We start from the raw sequence: 22,181 nt of genomic DNA on the forward strand, positions 1-22,181 counted from the left end.
ATATTTTCCTTTTTATAAGGAAATATTCTTTATTTATGAAAACTTATGATATATTTGTTCGATACAAAGCATTATGAGCTTTGCATTTTGAAAAAAAATGAGTAAATAACCATTTGATTAACAATATATTTTATTTTATAAATTATATTGTTAACATTTTCGGTATTTTATCATATAAACAATCAATTACATATCAAACTGACATGGAATCATCGATTATTTGTGCAATTTTTATTACTATTTTTGGGCTTACAATATACATGGTTCGAAATATATCGGAAAGCCATTTATTCATTCATTCTTTATTTATTTTATCTTTTTTTTTTTATTTTTTTTTTTTTTTTTTTTTTTTTTCAAACATTTTTATTTTGCTTAGATTGACCAATTAAATGTCGTTACCGCCAGATTGCATATTCCACATTTCTGCATACTCACCATTAAGTTTAAGTAAATCTTTATGAGTTCCCTTTTCTACAATTTTTCCTTTATTTAGTAAAATAATTGATTCTGCTGAAGATATAGTACTGAGTCTATGAGCAATAATTATGAGAGTTCTATTTTTTCTTAAATCTTCAACAGCTTTTTGAAATAAATATTCTGTTTTAGAATCTAAAGAACTTGTAGCTTCATCAAAAATAACAATTTTAGGATCTTTTAATAAACATCTAGCAATAGCAATTCTTTGTCTTTCACCACCTGATAATTTCATACCTTTATTTCCAACAATTGTATCCCATTTTTTCGGAAGTGCTTCTATAAAATCATATAACTGAGCTGATTTTGTAGCTTTAATTACTTCCTCATCTGTTGCATCTAATTTACCATATAATATATTATATTTTATTGTTTCATTAAATAATATTGTATCTTGAGGTACAATACCAATAATACTTCGAATAGAATTTCGATTATATTTGTTAACATTTTTACCTCCTATTTTAATATCTCCTTCAGCATCATAAAAACGATATAATAATTTTGCAATGGTTGATTTTCCTGAACCCGTATGTCCAACTAATGCACAGGTTGTACCAGATGGAATAAAAAAATTTATAGATTTTAACGTTCTATGATTTGTTTGTTTTGGATAACTAAAATTTACATCTGAAAATTCGATATTTACACCAAATTTTTTTTCATGAGATGTAAGAGAAAAAGATTCTAAATCTTTATCATCTGTAACCGGTATTTTATCTTTTAAAGCTTCTGTTAAGTCATATATATCTGTATAAGATTTAACAATAGTAGAATATAATGTTCCTAAAATAGTTAAAGGAGCAAACACATTAGAAATATAAACAACAACACTTATAAATATACCACTATCTTCTCCATCATATATTATCATATTAATTACACAAAATAAAGTAAAAAATAATGTAGCATTTAAAATAAATTGTTGAACAATATTTAATATTCCTAAACTGTTCAAAATTTGAATATTATATCTGTTAAAATTAGATAATGCACCACAAAATTTTTTTATTTCAAAATTTTCATTGTTAAAATATTTTACATTTTCATAATTATCTAATGAATCATGAGCTATACCATGATATAAATTATCCATTTTATTTACTTTGGTTCTTATTTTTTTTCTCCATTTTGTTATTTTTATTGTAGCATATATATATATAGTTAATCCTAAAATTAATATACTACCTAATAAACGATTTTTATATTTAAATATAAATATAATACATGTTACTACACCTTCTATTACTGCTGGTATTATATAAACAATAAAAGAATTCATCAAATTGTTTGTACTTTCAGTTCCTCTATCAACTATCCTCATTATTCCTCCTGCATTTTTATTGGAAAACCATTCATATGATAAATTATGAAATTTGTGAAATATAGATTCTTGAAGCTCTATAAACGCAGATTGTTTTACATGTGAATATAATACACCCGAAATTTCTTTTAAAAATTTTGATAAAAAGAAAAAAGATGAATATATTCCTAAATAATATATAGAATTATAATATTTTTTATTTAATACTTCAGTTGATGCTAAACCAAGATAAATTGGTGATATAACACTAAAAGCTTTTGAAACAATAATTAAAATAAATATTAATAATACATATGTTCGTAAAATTAAACTGTTTCCTTTTAAATCTATTCTTCTACTTGGCCATAAATATGGTAATAAAATATTTTTAAATTCAGTATATTCAAAACTATTTTCTAAAAATGCGATATTTTTTAATGATTCTGTTTCTCTATCGTTAGTTTCATCAAATGATGTGCTAGAATTTCCATCTTTACTTTTTTTTTTTATTTTGCTATTATTTTTTTTATAACTATAATTACTACTAATAGATAATTTTATATTATTTTTTATTAAATCATCTTTTATTGATTTGTCTATCTCTAATTCGTCAATTGAAATAGTTCTTTCGAAGATTTTACTTTCGAACGTTTTACTTTCGAACGTTTTACCTTCACTCTTTTTACCCTCCCATTTTTTACCTAAATCATCATAGTCATTTAATTTTGTATATGGCATATCATTACCTTCTAACATCTCTTGCCCTTTTTTATTACTTTCTAATTGTTTATTTTCATGGTTTAATTCTATATCGTTATTACTACATGTCGTATTCATTTCATTATTTTGTGAAAAAACTGAATTATATTTAAGCATGTTTTTATCACAATGTATATCTAATATAATGTCTTCACTATTTTCCACACCCTTTAATAGTATTTTTTTTAATTCTATTTTAGCAATTATATTTTTTTTATTAATAATATATACATATCTATGGAAAAAATAATAATAAATAGTTGAAATAAGGTTATATGTTATTAACACAGCTTTAAAAATGATTACATATAAATCTTTAAGATTATTCTGATTTGTATTCATATCCATAAAATAGTTAAAATTAATCATCTTTAAACACATTATAATAATAAATACTCCAATAAAATTATTTCCAAATTTATGCATTTTTTTCAATGGTTCTAAATTATATATTCTAGAATTAATAATTACCGAAACTATTGTGTAAAATATTCTTATACACCCTAAAGCAATCATGTCAACTAATGTGTTACAAAAATTATAAAACTTTCCATTTTCATTTTGATAAGAATAATATATATTAAAATTATAACATCCAAAAAATGTCGCTATAAGAATAATTAAATCTATTATATGATATATTACAAAATTTTTATTTTGTTTTTTTTTTTTTAGTTCATTGTTAATCCAAAGATGCCTCACGTATTCATAGTTCGATACATCCATTTTTAAAATGAAATAAAAAAAAAAATAAATAAAAATGAAAAAGACAATGAAATATAATGTCTCTTTGTATAAATGAACTAACTTGGGTATAAAATAAATTTAACTACAAACTCAAAAAAAAAAAAAAAAAAAAAAAAAAAAACAAATTTTCCATAGGTTTTAAAAAAACAAATAAATGAAAAATTATTATATTACTAAAAATAATACAATCTATATCATTACTTCAAATATTATAATTTAACATATATTACATATATATGCAACACCACATTATTAACCCGCAAAATATATTCAATAATGAATATATATCATACCCTAAACAATGGGCATATAAAGAAAAATATATTTATTTCGAATGCAAATTTATACTTATGAATTAATTTTTTCATTAATAATATTCTACCATTATATAATCAACCACTTTTTTTTCTATATATATATATATATATATACATATACATATACAGTTATGTAATATTTTTTAATCCTATTTTTTTTTTTTTTTTTTTTTTTTTTTCGTACCTCATTGATGAATAAATATGCAATGCACCGCCATTTTCACTTTTTTTACTTTTGACAGTGTATTATAATTTTTTTTCTCCTTTAACTATTTTAGTATTTATATTATTCACATTATTATATATTTTATTTTGTATATTTTGTACATTTTGTACATTTTGTATATTTTTATAAAATAAATGTTTATTATTTTATTTTCCTTGGGCCGTTTTCGGCGAATATATGCACACAATTCCTTTTTTTTACTAATTTCGTGCATGATTTAAAAAATATTTTTTTCATTTCTGTTTTTTTTTTTCATTTCCTTGATATGTAATATTTACAATACATTACCGTTCATTTTTACCCATTATTTATCATTCATTTTCCCCATTATTTATCGTTTATTTTCCCCATTATTTACCGTTAATTTTCCCCATTATTTACCGTTAATTTTCTTTTCCCCATTTTGTGTTAATGCAAAAACGACGCTTTAGCTAAAAGTCTAAGCAGAGAATAATAAAATAATTCATCTGTACATTTTCACATTTTACATGCTCAAATAAGTTAGAATAAAAATAAAATGTGGTTTCTTTTAAAGTGAAGAAAATTGTATGTATATCTTTATTTTTTTTTACATTTAAAAAATAAACATTAAAACACACAAATTTAACAAATCACAATTAAAAAAAAAAAAATAAAATAAAAAAATTAAGGCAAAAATTGAAACAAAATAGAAACAAAATATAAGCTAAAATTGAAACAAAATTAAAGCAAAATTGAAGCAAAATTGAAGCAAAATTAAAGCAAAATAGAATACACTTACATATATACCACAGGATGCATTCAATTAAAAGGTTATACATTTAATGATATGCCAAAAAATGTTTCTTTTCTCAATCAACAAAAGTAAATATATGTAAGGATGTGCACTGTTTTATGCACATTTGAAAGTTTAGTGTTTATCAAGTTAGTTTCTCAATTTGGTCATGTTTCAATTTGTCTTCCTTTTCTTTATTGTTAAGGTCAAAAATTAATTCTCCATTTATTTCATCATCATTAATTGCATTAGATAAAAAATTCAAAGTTGTTTGGTTAAATATACATACATCTGCATTATTTTTAAGATGTGGAATAATTAACTGATGTAATTCATATAAAAGAAATCGGAAATTTGTATCAAATAAAAATTGATTCCTATATATATTTATAATTGATAAAATAATATTAATAACATATTCTACATGGAAATTCAAATTTCCACATGCCAAATATTTATTATAATTTTCTTGAATTTTTTGAAAAAAATAAAATGACATTAAATATGTTTTCATATAAATTAATAATTTATATGCATAATAAAATGGCAAAGAAATTATTATTTCATTTAATATATTATTTTTAATATTACACATTATCTTAATAATAAATTCATATGGATTTTGATTTAATAATTCGGGTCTTGAATTAGGTTTATTTGGTGGTTCTACAAAATCAGGTAATTCATTTTTTATTTTTGCTTCTTGATATTCTGTTAAATTTTTATAATATGTTTCTAATAATGTTATTTCTTCTTCTACAATATCTAAATATTCAATTAATTTTTCACTTGATTTTATTACTTCAATTGTTTTTATTGTTGCTTTATTTAATATAACATTTTTTTCGATTGAAGATGGATATGATAAATCATTTCTAGTTGCTTCTTTTTCGATTTCTAAATTTAATTCTTTTTCTTTTTCTTCTTCTAAAAATATTAAATCATCTCCCCTTTTCCAACATCTTATACTTTTATGACTACCAGAAGTAATAAACAAATTATCATCAAAACTTATAATTAAAGATGTAAGAGTTCCGAATCTACCATCAATTGTACATATACATTGAAACTTAATAGCATCCCACATTTTTATATATCCATCAGAAGATATACTTATTAAATTATTTGTTTCATTAAAAAATTTTATTTTAGTTAATACATCACAATTAATATGTAATCTTTTATTTATACTACCATATTCTAAATTCCAAATAAATAAAAATTTATCTGATGAACTTGAAGCTAATATTTTATTATCTTTAGATATGTCTATACATGTGATTGGTAAACTATGTCCATATAAAGTTAGATGTAATTTTAAACTATCACTATATAACACTTCAATTAAATTATTTAAATATCCTATACATATATATTGACCATTTGGTGAATACATAGCACAACTTACTTTATCTGTTAAGTTATAATAATCAATTTCTTTAAATCGAATTCTATTTTTATTCGAATTTATTTCTTCATTTTTTTCATTTTCTTCATTTTTTCCATTTTTTCCATTTTCTTCATTTTCTTCCCCCTCAATATTGTTAGAAGTATTTTCATTAATGAGACGAAAAATTTTTAGATAATTTTCCATGCCTACAGATAAAAAATTCATTTTTTGTTTTGGATTCTGATATAAAGTAATAATTTTATTAGCATGTCCTTTGACAATATATTTTAATTCTATATTTTTTAATTCATATAACATTATTTCACCAACATCATTACTTATTATTATATATTCATCTTGCTCACAAAAAATAGCACTTGTGCACCCTTCCAATTTTAGTGTTATTATATTTTGATAGTTTTTTAGATTCCAAATTTTCACACATTTTTTACATATCGAAATTAAATATTCATTATTTTCTGATAAATTAATAAAATCAACAGAATTGTTATGTCCATTGTTAATTTGGCACATTTCTTTGAAGCATTTAGAATAATCATATATCACTTTTTCCACTATCTTTCCCGCTAACGCGTTTTTTTCGCCACCTTCATTTTCGTCGCCTTCACCATTTTCGTCGCCTTCACCATTTTCGTCGCCTTCACCATTTTCATCACCACCTTCATCGCTTTCTTCCTCGCTTTCCTCACCTTTCTCATTCTCCTCACCTTTCTCATTCTCCTCACCTTTCTCATTCTCATTCTCATTCTCCTCACCCTCGCTTTCCTCACCCTTCTTCAGAATGAACATATCTTGATTATTCAAAATGTCAAATAGATTAACTTGAAAGACATTCAAACTGTTAGTTGTGTATGAGACCAAGAGATAAGCAGATGTATCTGTTTTCCTCTTTTTATATATATCTATATTTTGCAATCTATATTTACAAGTATAATCAAAGACATATTTAATTTCATCTTTTACAGTATGTATATCATATTTATTATGAATAGATAATTCATATTCAATTTGATTTAACTTTTGAGATATGTTAATATAATCTATACTTTTTTTTCCTTTAAATTTTAATATCTTTGTTTGTTCATTAATAAGGTCATTTTTTTTTTTTTTTAATTTTGTTATATATCTTTTTTTTTTATTTTTTTCAGATTTTTTTTGATTTTGTATTGAATTTATTTTATATATTTCTATTTTTTTTAAATTAGAACAACAAATAAGAATACCATTATTATCTCCATTTATAGAATAGCTAGTTCTGTTACAGATTCTATTTGTATTATCTAATGAATTATTTAAAATGTTAATCTTTTTTTCTTGTTCTACATTTTCTGAATTTTCATTATTGTCATTATTTTCATTATTTATCAAAGCATCTATCGGTTCTTCATTTTGAGACATAAGCAGATGCATATCTTCAGGGTTTTGACCACGTTCATCTTCAACTAATAAACATATTTTCATATTTATTATTTTAGAATTATTTGATCTTTTAATTACAGATAAAAAACTAATATATATTTTAGAATTAGTAAATTTATCTTTTATATTTGAAAATAAATCAATTTTATATATCCTTAAAGTATTATTACATGCTATTATTAATCGAGTATTAGTCTCATTAACCACTAAACAGTTAATTTCATCTTCACAATCAACAATAGTTTGAATACACATTTGAATATTTAGATCCCATAATTTAATTAACCCATCTTTAGATACACTAACTAATAAATTATTATTTATAAAATTATCTACATAATGATTTTCTATTTCTAAAAATTCAATATCATTGACAGCATTTGTATGCCCTTCTAATTTATACATACCTTTATCATTAATTATATCCCATAAAATTATATTTGTATCTTTACTACATGAGCATAAATAATTACCTTTATTAAATTTTAATTTTGTAATACCTGATGTATGACCACTAAAAGTTGATAGTATTTTATTTTGAAAAATATCGAATAATCTAATTGAACCATTCATATATCCAACTGCCAAAATATTTTTATTCTTTTCACTTAAACACATATATGTTACATGATATGTAAAAAAATAATATGGAGGCACAAATGGGACTGTCAATTTTTTTTTTATTTCCTTTTCTTGGATGTTCCACAAACTTACTTCTTCATCATGGCCTATGATCAAAAAGAGGAAAAAAAAAAAAAAAAAAAAAAAAAAATATACAACACAATATGATGTAATATGATGTAATATGATGGGATATGATGTAATATGATGTAATATGATGTGATATGATGTAATACAATACAATACAGTATGGTTAACCCTTTTTGCTCTTACCAGTTAATATATGGTTGGTATTAAAAAAAATACAATTCGAACTTCGGGAATTTACAATCCCAAAACAATCTTCGAATTCATATCTATCATAAGACTTTACCATATTTATTTAAAAAAATATATAAATTTAAAAAGAGATTTATTTACAACATAAAAAATTGTGAAACAAATCTATTCACAAAATTTGAAAATACCATCAAGAAAATTTTTTAATACATTTTTCTCTCCCTATTATGTTTCATAAATTATATATGAACATGCGAATGGGTAAATAAAAAATATATATATAAATAAAAAAAATATATATAAATAAATATGTATAAATATGTATAAATATATATATATATCTATTAGTTTCTTAATTATGAAATATGCCATGCATTTTCTGTTGTTAAGCCAAAGTTTCTATTGTTGTATAATAAAAAGGGATGGTATATTTGATTTTTTTTAATTTTCAAAACAGTCAAATATTTTCATTTAAATATTTCCAACATGGATGTATTGTAGCTATATATCATTAATCATTTTTTATTATTACCCAAATTATTAAAAATATTAACATACATTTTATATAGATACATTATTTAATTCCGCATATGGTACTGCTATGCTATACTATATTTATAGTCGAGTAAATATCTCTTCATTTTTGGCAATTTTTTTTTTTTTTTTTTTTTTTTAAATATTTAATAATTGGGTAACATGAATAATTTATAAAATATTTTTTTTTACAATTTTTAAATAAAAAATGTTTATTTTAATTGGAAATTTTTTCCTAACCAATAGGAGATAATTAACCATTTTTTTTCTCTCCATATAAATAATTATCTCCATTTTAAAATGATTGGTTTCCCGTATTTTTAAGTTCACATTTGTTTATGTAAATAATTTGATAAGTATGATGTTTCACCTATTAAGCTATTTTTTAAATAACAAAAACTTGAGATTCTCAAAAAAAAAAAAAAAAAATGAATACATAATACATATTATATTATAAATATGCAAATTTATGCAAAGAGGCATATTATTAGATCAGGGTTAAAATTAAAAATAAAATATTAACAATAGTAGAAATACATATATTTGCAACTCTCCTCTTTATAAGCAACAAAATAAATGTAACGACATTTTCCATTATGTTCACAATATTGAATATTTGATGGTAATTTCTAAAAAAATGGAAATTAGCAAAATTAGCAAAATTAGCAAAAATAGCAAAATCGACAATTTAAGTAATATGGCAAATAACCCTAAGTCAACTAATGATAAAAAGACGAATATTGAAAATGAATATAATATTATAGATCAAAAAAAGGAAAAGGAAGAAATTACAAATTTGAATAAATTAAAATATAAAGGATATGAAAAAGAGTTAAACAAAAATTATAAAGACTATTTAAATGAAGATAATTTTATTGAACAATTTTGCCAAAACTTAAATAATGAATTCGAAGAAAATATAAAAGAAACAGAATTATTAAGTGATATAGATGATAATTTTATTTTTAAAAAAAAAATTTATGAAAAAAATATTGCACAAATAGAAAAACAAATACAAACAAATAAATTAAACAGACTTATCAAAACAAATGAAATTATGATAGAAATGCTTACATTAATAAAAAATCGAAAATTAAATACAAAATCATTTTTTTAAGTCTCTGGTTGTTTAAATAGTTTTCGATTTATATTTTTTTTTTTACTTATATCTTTAATATATTATTTAGTTTCTTTTCTTCTCAAAAATATTAACACATAGCTATCAAATATGCACATATGTATAAAATGGTAACCAAAATTTTATCAAATATGCACATAGTATAAAATGGTAATCAAAATTTTATCAAATATGCACATAGTATAAAATGTTAATCAAAATTTTATCAAAAATGTGTATATATATTATGTATACATACAAAATAAAATACTAAGGTAGAAACAAGTCAAAATTTGAATTTATTTGATTGATATATATTTATTTTTTTTTTGTAAAAATGTTATTATTTTTATAATTATTAACATTTCAACATGATCATCCATATTACATGTAAAGATAAGATTTGGCAAAAATCTATCCTTTTTTTGTTTTCATCTTTTGTGATAGCATATTGTCAAATATTTCCTGAGTATTTTTTATGTGACTTTCCATATAATCTATATTATTATTATTTTTTTTGAAATTTTGCAAAAAATTGGAAAATGTTTCTTTTTGCTTAAATGCTGAATAATATTTCTTTAACATGTCTTCGATATTTTTTTTGGGAACAATATCATAAGTAAATAAAAAAAAAGTGTTAATTATGTTTAGCCTATTTTCTAGTTTATTTTCAAAATAATCAAAATTTAATAAAACTAAAAGAAAAGACCGTAATCTATTCCATACTTTTAAATAAAGTTCTATCGTTTTTTTATGATCATTGCTTATTGTTTCGTAACATTTGTAAAATAAAAATATATTTTTTATAAAATTGTTAAAATCAATAGATTCAATATCAACCTTTTTCATTAATATAGTATATTCAACCATATCGAGAAAATATCTGAAGGAGGTGAAAAAAAAAAAAAAAGTTATTACAAAAATGAATAAGTGTACATTATGTATATATAAAATGATATTACTATTTCATCAAAAGATAATACAATATCTATACGATTGAAACTGATAAATATTTTGTAAATACCACATACTTACATTGTTAACTGAATAATAATGGTAATATAAGAGATCCATTCCCTTTTTATATTTTCCAATTGTATATTATTACTAATAGTATGATCATTTTTTGAAAATTCAATTTTTTTTGTTATTTCAATTTCATTTATAAATTTTATAGAATTAATCATTTCAATACATTTTGTTGTATTTGATATTAATAAATCCCAATCACAGGAAATGTTATTTTGCTTAAAATATATATTAAAACCAAAAAAAAAGAATGAGACATATAAACACATATACTTTTCTATTTTTATTTTATCATATAATGGTAATTTTACAATATTTATATCCATTTTATTTATTTTTTTTTCATCATTATGTTTTGATATTAACTGTGCAGGTAAAATAAAATCCTTCATATAAATTTTTTCAAACATATGTAATAATATATAATTAAATTTACAAATAAAATTGTGTATTATATTTCCATAATTTTTAAATATTGAATTATGATATTTTTTTTTTTTAACAACTATAGACAAAAAAATCAATGCATTCATTTCTTTCTGATTGTTTAACTCTTTTTTTTTTAACTCTTTTTTTTTTAAATTTGTTTTTTTCTCTTCTTCATTATCATCAATAATATAATCTGTTTCATTTCTCTTTTGGTTTTTACCTTGTTTTTCTATTCCATCTTTTGTGATAGACTCGTTATCAACATTTTCAAACGTATCACTATAACTGCTATTACTAACAATATCACTAAATTTTTCATCACACTCACTATATGTTATATTGTCTATATCTTCAGAATTGTTTAAATTAATATTTTCATTAATATTTAAATGAGTAAATATATATTCAGTTGATTTATTTAAAGATTCAATATTTTTTTTAAAAAAAGTTTCTAACATTCCCCATTTAAAAAATAAAGGAATAATATATGATTTACATATATTTTCATTTTTTATTTTATACAAACTATTTAATTGTCTACAACCATATTTATGTATACCTAAATAATTATCCATATCTAAATTTATATGTTTTAATATTTTAAAATAATATGGTTGCATTAATGTATTTATACTATCTATAAAAAAATTTTCTGAAAATTGTGTTTTTAAAAATTCTTGAACATGTTCAGAATTACATATTTCTATTTCTTCATCCGTTTTTAATTTTAAAAAATTATATATACATATTAAAAGAGATGAATATCGAATACATTTTTTATTTAAAATAGAATCTTTTAATAAAAGACATTTTTTAAGATAATTTTTACAATAAATATTATTTTTATCTTCATTTTTTTTAAGCAAAAATATATTATCTTCTTCTCTCAATTTAATGTTTGTTATTTCAAATAAAACACAAGCCAAATTGTACCTATCAATTAATTTCAGATTAGTTGAAAATCTACTTATGCATATCATCAAAACAGGATATTCATTTAACAAGTTGATACATTTTTTTGCTTGTTCTTTTATATCACAATCCCACATAGAATAAGTTATTAAATTTGAGGCCAACCTTAAAAATTCGCAAATTTCTTTATTATTTATTTTTTCATGATATTCCTGTTTTAAATATGATAATTTTTTAATACAACATTCAATATTAAATGTGAAAAAATCTTTTGTTATTCTTTTATTTAATTCATTATAATCAATTTCATTAGAAAAACTTGGGTTTAAATTTTTATTTAATTCTAATACAAGAATAATAAAATTTTTTCGAACTCTTAAACATTTATCATTTATAAGATATTTAATTCTATCAAATATTTGCATAAATATTTTATTGATTTTTTTATTCTTTGCCATTTCACAAAAACCTAAAACCACCTCTGTTTTGACATTATCATAACTTTTACCCCTTAAAAGTTTATTTATTAAAATATCAAATAATTTTGTTCTTTTCTCTTCACTTATTATTTCCCATAATTCATTTATAACCTATTATAGAAAAGGTGAATTATTTACCTGTCTTATGTGTGCAGCTAGCTTTTTTTTTTTTTTTTTTTTTTTTTTTTTCTTACATAACAAATGCATTTGGCTATTGCTTGTAAAACACATGAATTTTCATCTTCGCACAAATCAAAGAGGGCATTATAGGCTCTTGAAAAGGAAATAAACACAAATATACATATTAAGACATATGTATGCACATATATATTGGTATTATTTTTTTATATACAATCAATTAAAATAATTTTTATTAATAAAACTTTGGCTAACTTTTCCATTTCTTGTAAATAATTTATGTTTTTTATACAGGGGTCCTAAATTTTATTAAATTTGACAAAAGAATAAAAATAAAGCGTATATGTATTTATAACCATAAAAAAAAACAAAATGTTGTTTACACATTTTTTCAGCATACATGATCACTATTAATACAATGTATTTTATAATATTCACATATATTTAAATAAACAAATGTAAGATTTAATTTACCACAACAGGGAAAATCAGCTGAAAAATGCACACAGTGTTAAATCGAATTTTCCAGTTGGCAGACTGAAGAGGAAAATAAAGTATGCCATATATAATGCTAGCATAAATAATAGAAACATATATAATTTCGTATATTATATTTTCATCTCATTGAATTACCATTAAGTTTCGCCAAATAACTGGATCATATATTTTGAAAATTAAATTATTAACACTTTTATCCCTTTTATAGAATAAGAAAAAAAAGAAAAGTGGTTATGAAATAAAAAGATAATACACAATTTTGTTCACAAATATATTGTTCGATATATATAATATTACGTATTTATTTACCCCTTATTTGTGTGAAATATATTAAGCAGATATCTAAAACGCGATGCAATTTTAATGGGACACTTTATAGAAAATTGTACGAGATATTCTAATTGGTTTTCTAATACAATTTGCATTTCACTAGAACAGTTCTATGCATAAAAAAATAATAAATATGTTAATTTTATTAACAAATAAAATATATTGATATAAAAAATGCAGACATTCATTAGATTTATAATTTTATAAAAATAAAAACAGAAACACATCTACTATTTTAATTACTTTCCATGTCATGTAGATAATTTCGCAATAATGGTTAATTGCTTCATATGATAAGAGAACAGTATTATGAATCATTTTCTGATAAAAAAAAAAAAAGAAAAGATGAAATAAAAATATAGCTAAAAAAATAATATATATAAATTTAATAAAAAAAAAAAAAAAAAAAGTTTATATATATATAATTTTTATTGTTTACATTAAAAAGATGAGAGGCTATAGATTCATGTTGAAGCCACGCGTGTGACAAAAATAATTTTCCATCAGCACTGAAAATGTAAAAAAAATATACATGTATATTTATTAGTACTTTTATTGCTGATGAAAAAAAAATATTTGAAATATTCTAGATTACTTTTCATAAAATTTCGGAAGGTTTAATGAATAGGAGCACAATATACAAAATGAATCAGTTGTTTTTTCTGGTATTTCCCATTTTATATATTTGCAAAAATCTTTATATTTTTTAAGTTTGCTAATATCTACACCTTTTCCCTATATTTATTATCAAATTTAAGAAACTTAGGCATAAAATTATATACACACATATATACATATACATATTAATAAATTTCCTATTTATTTACCTCCGAAGAGCAACATTTCCATAATAAAAATAATAAGACATGTATTTTTATATTCTCAGAAAATATACTATCTTTTAAATTTAATTCACAAATATGTAACAAACACTTCCCAAATGATTCCCTCACTTCTTTATCGCTTAGCATAAATTGAAGTTCTATTAAATAAAAGGGGGAAGAAGTAAAAGGGTAAGAAGTAAAAGGGGGAAGAAGTAAAAGGGTAAGAAGTAAAAGGGGGAAGAAGTAAAAGGGTAAGAAGTAAAAGAGTAAGAAGTACAAGAGATAGCGAAATACACGAGATAGCGAAATACACGAGATAGCGAAATACACGAGATAGCGAAATACAGGAGGTTGCGAGATAATGCAAATATATTTAATATGAGATTATTAACGAACAATTATTTTTATAAGTATAACCAATTATTTTATTAAACAAAGCTTCAAAATATTCATCAAAAGATATATGTTTATTTTTTTTTTCAGTATTTTCTAAATGTTGTAAATATAAGAAAATAAAGCTTATACAACATAATAGATACTGTCTATCTTTTTCTTCCTTAAAAAAAAAAATGGATATATGATACAAGAATGTATGACTATTTACACATAAAATTCAAGTATATAATATAAACAGTTTGAGGATAATAACTTTTCTAAACATTTGCATACATGCATACATACCAAAAATAATAACGTCTTATTTTCTTCATCAAAATTTAATTTTTCATGATTTATGTGTTCCTCTAGTTTATTTCCCAAATATGTCCAAATTTCTACAATTTCTTTATTTTTACACAATTTAAATAAATTTGACAATTCCGTCTTTTTCGAAAAAGGATGAATGAATAGAAAAATGTAGAGAGTATCCAATTTCACAAAACGTGGATATATATATATATATATGTTTATGTTTATTTTTATAGATAAACTAAAGTAGTATAAGAACAAAGAAGATATAATAATACTTACATGACTAGTACATATATTAACTATAGAAAAAAAAAAAAGCTAGCTATATTTTTATAAGACTTACCTTTTTTTTGCATAGCAATTTAAATTCAGGTACCTCCTTAATGTTGTCTAAAACTTTTTGATGCATTTTTTATTTTTTATAAGAATAATAAAATACGTTTTCAATTAGTATTATATAATAGTGTTGTTTTTTTTTTTACTTAAAAAATATACATACATAAATACATATGTATATATAGAGTACTATTAAGATGAAAATTTTGATTCCCTTATCATATTTTTATATGATTTTTTCACACTATAATGTGTATATTCTTATAAATCAATTATTGTTACTATTTCTATTATTTTTGGTACTATTATTGTTATTATTTTTTAATAAATAGAATAAATTTGACATTTAAATAAAAAATATGCACAAACAAAATCAGCGTTAAAATCAAATAAGTAATGCTAATAAATATGTAAACAATTGTATATGCTTGTTTATTTACATATTCATTTTTACATAATTACACATAAAAAATATTAAAAATTTTAACACTTGCAATGCATTATTATTATTATTATATTATATATGCATATATGCATATACATTTCAGTGAGACATATACTAAACAAAAAAAAAAAAAAAAAAGAGAAAAAATAGGATGCTTACGCGTAAATTAAAAAAAATATTTAAACGAGAAAAAATAAGAAAAACGAGAAAAAATAAGAAAAACAAGAAAAAAATAGTAAAATATGGTAAAAATATGGTAAAAATATGGTAAAAATATGGTAAAAAAAATGGTAAAAATATGGTAAAAATATGGTAAAAAAAATGGAAAAAAAATGAGTAAAAAAAATGGTAAAAAAATGGTTATTCAACAATAATATAGGATAATAATAATTTAATATACTAGTGCATATTAATCTCTGAAAATTACCAAAAAAACACAATATCAATATTATTTTATTTCTTCGCTATTTTTATCCTAAGACGGATAAACTAAAATTAAATAAAATAACATCATTTCGTTTTCCTTTGATTATTTAGTTTCACATCCATTATACGCTATTTTTTTTTTTTTTTTTTTTTTTCTTTCAACTTTTAGCAATTTTTATATTTTCCATTTTCAGGACTAATTTCCATTTTCCTCCGACGAATCGAGAGTTATGCATCTACGAATACCTGACTTATCATCCAAATTTGTTGTCTTTATTTTTTCAGATATTTTATCAAATTTAGTAATATCACCATGATTGTTTTTATTAAATATATAAGCATCTTTTATTTTTCGTTTTTTATATAAATTTATTTGATCATTAAATTTGTTACTAGAATTTAGTATACTGTTATTTCCATCATTAATAATGAACACTTTTTCATTATTTGAAATATTTTTTTGTTTTGAAAATTTAATAATGTTAGGATATTCATTTTCTATATAATTATAATTCATATTATTTTTACTTGGTTTTTCAACAGATATATTACTAACAATGGTTCTACTACTTTTAGCACACGCATTTGTAACATCTCGAACTTTTTTTAAATTAAAAATAGAACCATTTTGTTTATTTACATTATTATTTTTACAATTTTTCCTGTGATTATTATCACAATTATTATTATTATTTTTTTTTTTTGTAATATTTTCTATAAATGTAGTTATATTTTTATGATTAGTTTTAGTTGGAAAACATTTATTTGAAGTATTTTCCATTTCATTATCAGAATATATAACAATACGTGCTGACGATAATCCTTTTTTTTGACTATTATCATTATTATCTATATTTTTTTTTTTTGTATTTATATTAGGGTTTACATCTTTATTATTTTTATTTGATTCATGTATTTTTCTTTTATTTATTAAATTATTAGAATTATTTAATGAGTGTACATTTTTAAAAGTTAAATTATATTTATTATTTTTTTCTAAATTTTCATTTGTATTGGTTCCAAAATGTTTAAAATTATTCACATTTTTTGGATCACAATTTTCTTTAATCTTATAATTTTCTTTTCTATCATGATCACTATTATTATTTAATGCCATTTTATCATTGTATATATTTTTATTTTTATAAAATATTAGATTTAATTTGCTCATTTCAACAGTATCAAAAAGAAACACTTTTTTATTTTTTCCTTTATCATAAGATATATCAATTTTATATTTATCTTGATAAAAATTTATAAGTGCATCTATATAGTCATAATTTATTATTACATTTGTTTTATATCTAAAATTAAATAAACTTGTTAATATATCTGATAATGCTATATGTGGTAATTTTCCAAAATATTTATTATTTTTTTCTACTAATACATCAAAGCCTGCTGATATCATATCTTTTAAAAAACATTTTTGTTTATTAAATATTTTTATATAATTTAATATATCATTAGCTATACTTTCGAATCGTTTGAAATATTTTTCAATTATTTTATAGTTTTCTTTACAATTATTATTTACACTAACATTGTTTATTTTATTTACATCTTGTTCTCTTTCACCATTTTTATCACTTCCTTTTATTTTGTCAGATTCTTCACGTATTATATTACCAATTTCTGGTATGTTTTTACCAAAATTTTCTTCATTCCCATTTTTAACGAAGTCATTATTATTTGTTAAATTATTTCCATAAAACATTTTTTTATCTCCTTTATTATTTTCAACAATGTTATGAGTAGAAAGATTTCCATTTTTTAAATGTATTGATCCATTTTTTCCATTCACATTAATAGAATCTACATCTAAATTTTCTTTACTACTTTTTTCCATATTATCATGATATACTTTCCATATTGATATATCCTTTAATATATTATTTAGATGCAATTTATTATTTTTTTCAAAAATTTGTGAACTTTTAATTTTTGTAATAAATTCTTTTTCATAATTTACAAACAATTTAGTATTATAAGAAAATATATACTCAAACCAAATTCGGCAAATATCAATATCATTTAATGAATTCGAAGTTTTGTTTATTATTGTAGTTAACCATCTTAATTGTTTTACATCTATTTCTATAAAATCATCTAAAAACATATTAAAATGATTCAATGTTTTTTTATGTTTTTTCATAACATGTACAAATATTTTATGAATATATATTTTTATAATTTTTTGAATATCTGATACATCTACTTCAATTGGTAATGCATCTAATTCTTTTTCTAAATTTTCAAAATATGAAATAAATTCTAATGGAATATGTTTTTCAAATTTTTTCCAAGCAAATGGATTAAAAATTATTTCTTCTTCAGAAAAATCAGACTCTTTTTCATCATTTCCATTTTCTTCATCAGAAGATGATTCACAAATATCTTCTTCACTAGAATATATCATAAAATCATCATTTTTTTTTTCATTTTTTTTTTCATTATTATTTGAATCATTGTTTAAAACATATACTTCTTCAACATTTTCATTTATACATTGTGAAGAAGATGAATTTAATATATTTTTATAATTTTCATTATCTGAATTTTCACTATTTTCTATATTTATTTTATAATTTTCTTCATTATCACTTTCATATATATATTTACATTTTGAACTATAAAATGAAAAAAAATAATTTGGATTTATTTCAACATAATCATCTGAAATATCAGCACTCCATACACTATATTCATCTTCAATTTGTCTAGTTAATATTATTTCATTTTTTGTTTTATTTAATTCTTTATACATTTCTTCATCATCTAAAAAAGGATCATTGATATCATAAAACATATCACCACCTCCTAATTTAAAATAAGATGTTGGGTCTCCAACTAGATGTTGTAAATTGATTCTATCAGATAATGAATTAATACATTTTAAAAGTGGGTCTAAAGATTCTTGTTTTTTTTTTTGAAGATCAAAATTTTTAAAATCATCATATGGAAAAATAGTACTAGATACACAATTTATTCCTGTATTATTACTCATTAATTGATTTGTAACCATTTTAGGAATTATTTTATTTTTATTATTTCCATTTTGTTCATCTCCTAAATTTAAATTATTAATATTTTCTTCAATAGGATAATTTATATTATTTCCTGTATTTAAATTTCCGAGATTTTCTGTTAATGTATTTGTAGATGTATTCAAATTTCCTACATCTATGTTTTCATTTATTATTACATTACTAATGCTATTATAATTTTGATAATATACAAAACTACATTCACTTTTATATTTATTTAAACATTCCGAATAAAAATCTATAACAACACATGATTTTTTATTTTTATCATTTTCAACAGATAATATATCTACATATATACTAGTTCCATGTTTATATCTTTGTAATATTAAATCTTTTTCTCTAACATTTTCATCTTCCACTTCTTCATCAGATAAATTTGTTTCATCATTTAATAAAATATCATCTTCTGTTTCATAACTACTTTTATTTTCTATACCAAATATTTTCTTCCCTTCATTATTTTCATTATTTTTTTTAATATTTATATTATTTCCATTATTATTAGTTATAGATGTAGAACCGATTGTCTCAAAATTATTATACATGGTCATTTCATTTTTATTTACATTACCAATTCCATAAATATCCAAACTATTCTCTACTTTTGCGAAATTATTTATTTCATTATTTTTTATTTCCTCATTTATTTCCATACTATCTTTTTCACTATTTTTTTTTTTTGTTTCATTTTTATAATTATGATCTATTCCATTTTCTTTCCTTTTACTTTTTTCTATAGCATCCATTGATTTTCATTATATTCAAAAAAATAAAAAAAATAAAAAATAAAAAATAAAAAATAAAAAATAAAAAAAATAAAAAAATAAAAACATAGACAAAACCGAATAGAAAAAATTAGTCGGAAAAAAAAAAAAAAAAAAAAAAAAAAAAAAAAAAAACCTTTAGAGATTTTACAAAAAAACTGAAAATAAATATACATATGTGAAAATATGCCAAATTAATAAATGTATAATTTCTGAACCCAATATAATAAATTGATTAAAAGCTTCGATTTTTTGAATTGCAAAATTTCAAACGAAATATACATACATACATACTGAAATGGCTAGTGAATTATTTCCTGACATTCCTCTCTTAGCTAATATATTTTTAAATGCACATACGATTATATATTACTTGTTATGTGTTAATCCGTTTTATTTCTAGGTATAAGAATCATATTTTATATCATCCATATATTTTACATTTATTTTTGTCCTTATTTTTATATTATCCTTATGTTTATATTTATTCTTATATGCTGGCTTTGCTTATTCGCCTACTTAAAAAAATTTGTATATTTTTTGAATTTTCTTGAATACAACTTTTTTGTTTTTAACCATTCTATTATATTTTGAACTGAATTATAATATTATGTATTGATATTGTTTTTATTTTAATTCACTAAACGTTATAAATATGTTAGCGCGTGTTTAGCACATAACTTGGGGGTATGCCACTGAAAACTATGCAGGCCAAACTGCACTCATTTGCTCGCTTGCTCGCTTATTTTTTTGTTCGCTTATTTTTGTTTATTTTTGTTATTTTCGCTTATTTTTGCATATTATTTATTGGCTTGACAAGGTGTGCATATATTGCTTTCAGCACAGTAAAGATAGCATGTGACTTTACGTGTACATACACATGCATACATATATATATATTTATTTATATATATATGTATATATACAAGATTGCTTATGATATTGAAACATTTATTGATTCATAAATAATTCAAATAGTAAAATATATTGGTATAAAGAAATAATGTGGATATACATGTATCACAAATTTTGAATGGAAAAGCAAATTGCTTTCTTTTTTTAATGATCTTGAAAATAAATTTGTTTAACTCCTCATTATAACGAAAATTAAAACATAATTTTTCTACAATTATTCTACACCCTAATATTTAATAGTCGAATAAATCATGAGAAATTTATTACATTAAAAAAAATATATATTTTATACTTATCACTTTTTTTGACCCAAATAAAAATTCATGTATATCTTAAAGCAAATCATTAAAGATTTTTTCTTTTTCGTGGTTTTAAAATAAAAATATGAAAAAAAAAATAAAAAAAAAAAAATAAAAATAAAATAAAAATAAAATAAAATAAAAATAAAATAAACAGATTAATTAAACAATCACGTTAAATAGCAAAATATTATTACGATAAAACAACTAAATAAGCCAAATATATAAAATTGATATATTATCCTTATTTTATAACTTCCTTTTTCTAATTATAAATAAAAACTTTTATTAAAAAAAAAAAAAATAAAAATAAATACCAAATAAAATAAACTATAATATATCTTTATTCCATATACCCAAATATAGTTATTAAGAATGTAAAATTATTATTTTTCTTGAATATAATTATATACATAAATAATTTTATTTTTTTTTTTTCTTAACTAGTACTAACAATGTGCATACATATTATTTTTGATATTTTTATTTTTATTAATGTTAAAAATTATTTACAAACTTAAGCAATTTTATTGTCTTAAGGCATTTCTTCGAACAAAACTAGAGAAAAAAAAAAATAAAAAAAAAAAAATAAAAAAAAAAAAATAAAAGGACAACAATAAATTAAGTAAGCATTGGATTAACTATTATCATATAAA

At 20.7% G+C, this 22,181-nt stretch overlaps 5 protein-coding genes across 5 annotated transcripts; 1 reads left to right on the forward strand and 4 right to left on the reverse strand.

Moving 5' to 3' along the window:
• Positions 1-385: 385 nt before the first annotated feature.
• PY17X_1315500 (ABC transporter B family member 2, putative) lies at positions 386-3,262 on the reverse strand (the record flags this gene model as incomplete). The annotated part of the gene is made up of 1 exon (XM_721544.2): positions 386-3,262. The coding sequence occupies one exon, from the start codon at positions 3,260-3,262 to the stop codon at positions 386-388; it is 2,877 nt and encodes a 958-aa protein (XP_726637.2).
• A 1,463-nt stretch (positions 3,263-4,725) lies between these two features.
• On the reverse strand, positions 4,726-8,407 carry PY17X_1315600 (U3 small nucleolar RNA-associated protein 12, putative; the record flags this gene model as incomplete). The annotated part of the gene is made up of 2 exons (XM_022957050.1): positions 4,726-8,138; positions 8,305-8,407. The coding sequence occupies 2 exons, from the start codon at positions 8,405-8,407 to the stop codon at positions 4,726-4,728; spliced, it is 3,516 nt and encodes a 1,171-aa protein (XP_022813533.1).
• A 1,074-nt stretch (positions 8,408-9,481) lies between these two features.
• On the forward strand, positions 9,482-9,961 carry PY17X_1315700 (conserved Plasmodium protein, unknown function; the record flags this gene model as incomplete). The annotated part of the gene is made up of 1 exon (XM_723647.2): positions 9,482-9,961. One exon carries the CDS (start codon positions 9,482-9,484, stop codon positions 9,959-9,961), a length of 480 nt encoding a protein of 159 aa, XP_728740.2.
• A 414-nt stretch (positions 9,962-10,375) lies between these two features.
• On the reverse strand, positions 10,376-15,699 carry PY17X_1315800 (condensin-2 complex subunit G2, putative; the record flags this gene model as incomplete). Its single annotated transcript, XM_022957051.1, has 14 exons — positions 10,376-10,844; positions 10,997-12,921; positions 13,005-13,083; positions 13,204-13,247; positions 13,423-13,485; positions 13,582-13,645; positions 13,756-13,886; positions 14,020-14,097; positions 14,216-14,285; positions 14,372-14,511; positions 14,604-14,758; positions 15,018-15,156; positions 15,282-15,422; positions 15,634-15,699. The coding sequence occupies 14 exons, from the start codon at positions 15,697-15,699 to the stop codon at positions 10,376-10,378; spliced, it is 3,564 nt and encodes a 1,187-aa protein (XP_022813534.1).
• A 994-nt stretch (positions 15,700-16,693) lies between these two features.
• PY17X_1315900 (conserved protein, unknown function) lies at positions 16,694-20,293 on the reverse strand (the record flags this gene model as incomplete). Its single annotated transcript, XM_726043.2, has 1 exon — positions 16,694-20,293. One exon carries the CDS (start codon positions 20,291-20,293, stop codon positions 16,694-16,696), a length of 3,600 nt encoding a protein of 1,199 aa, XP_731136.2.
• Positions 20,294-22,181: the final 1,888 nt, after the last annotated feature.

The sequence above is a fragment of the Plasmodium yoelii genome (assembly GCF_900002385.2).
Source record: "Plasmodium yoelii strain 17X genome assembly, chromosome: 13".
Lineage (NCBI taxonomy): Eukaryota > Apicomplexa > Aconoidasida > Haemosporida > Plasmodiidae > Plasmodium > Plasmodium yoelii.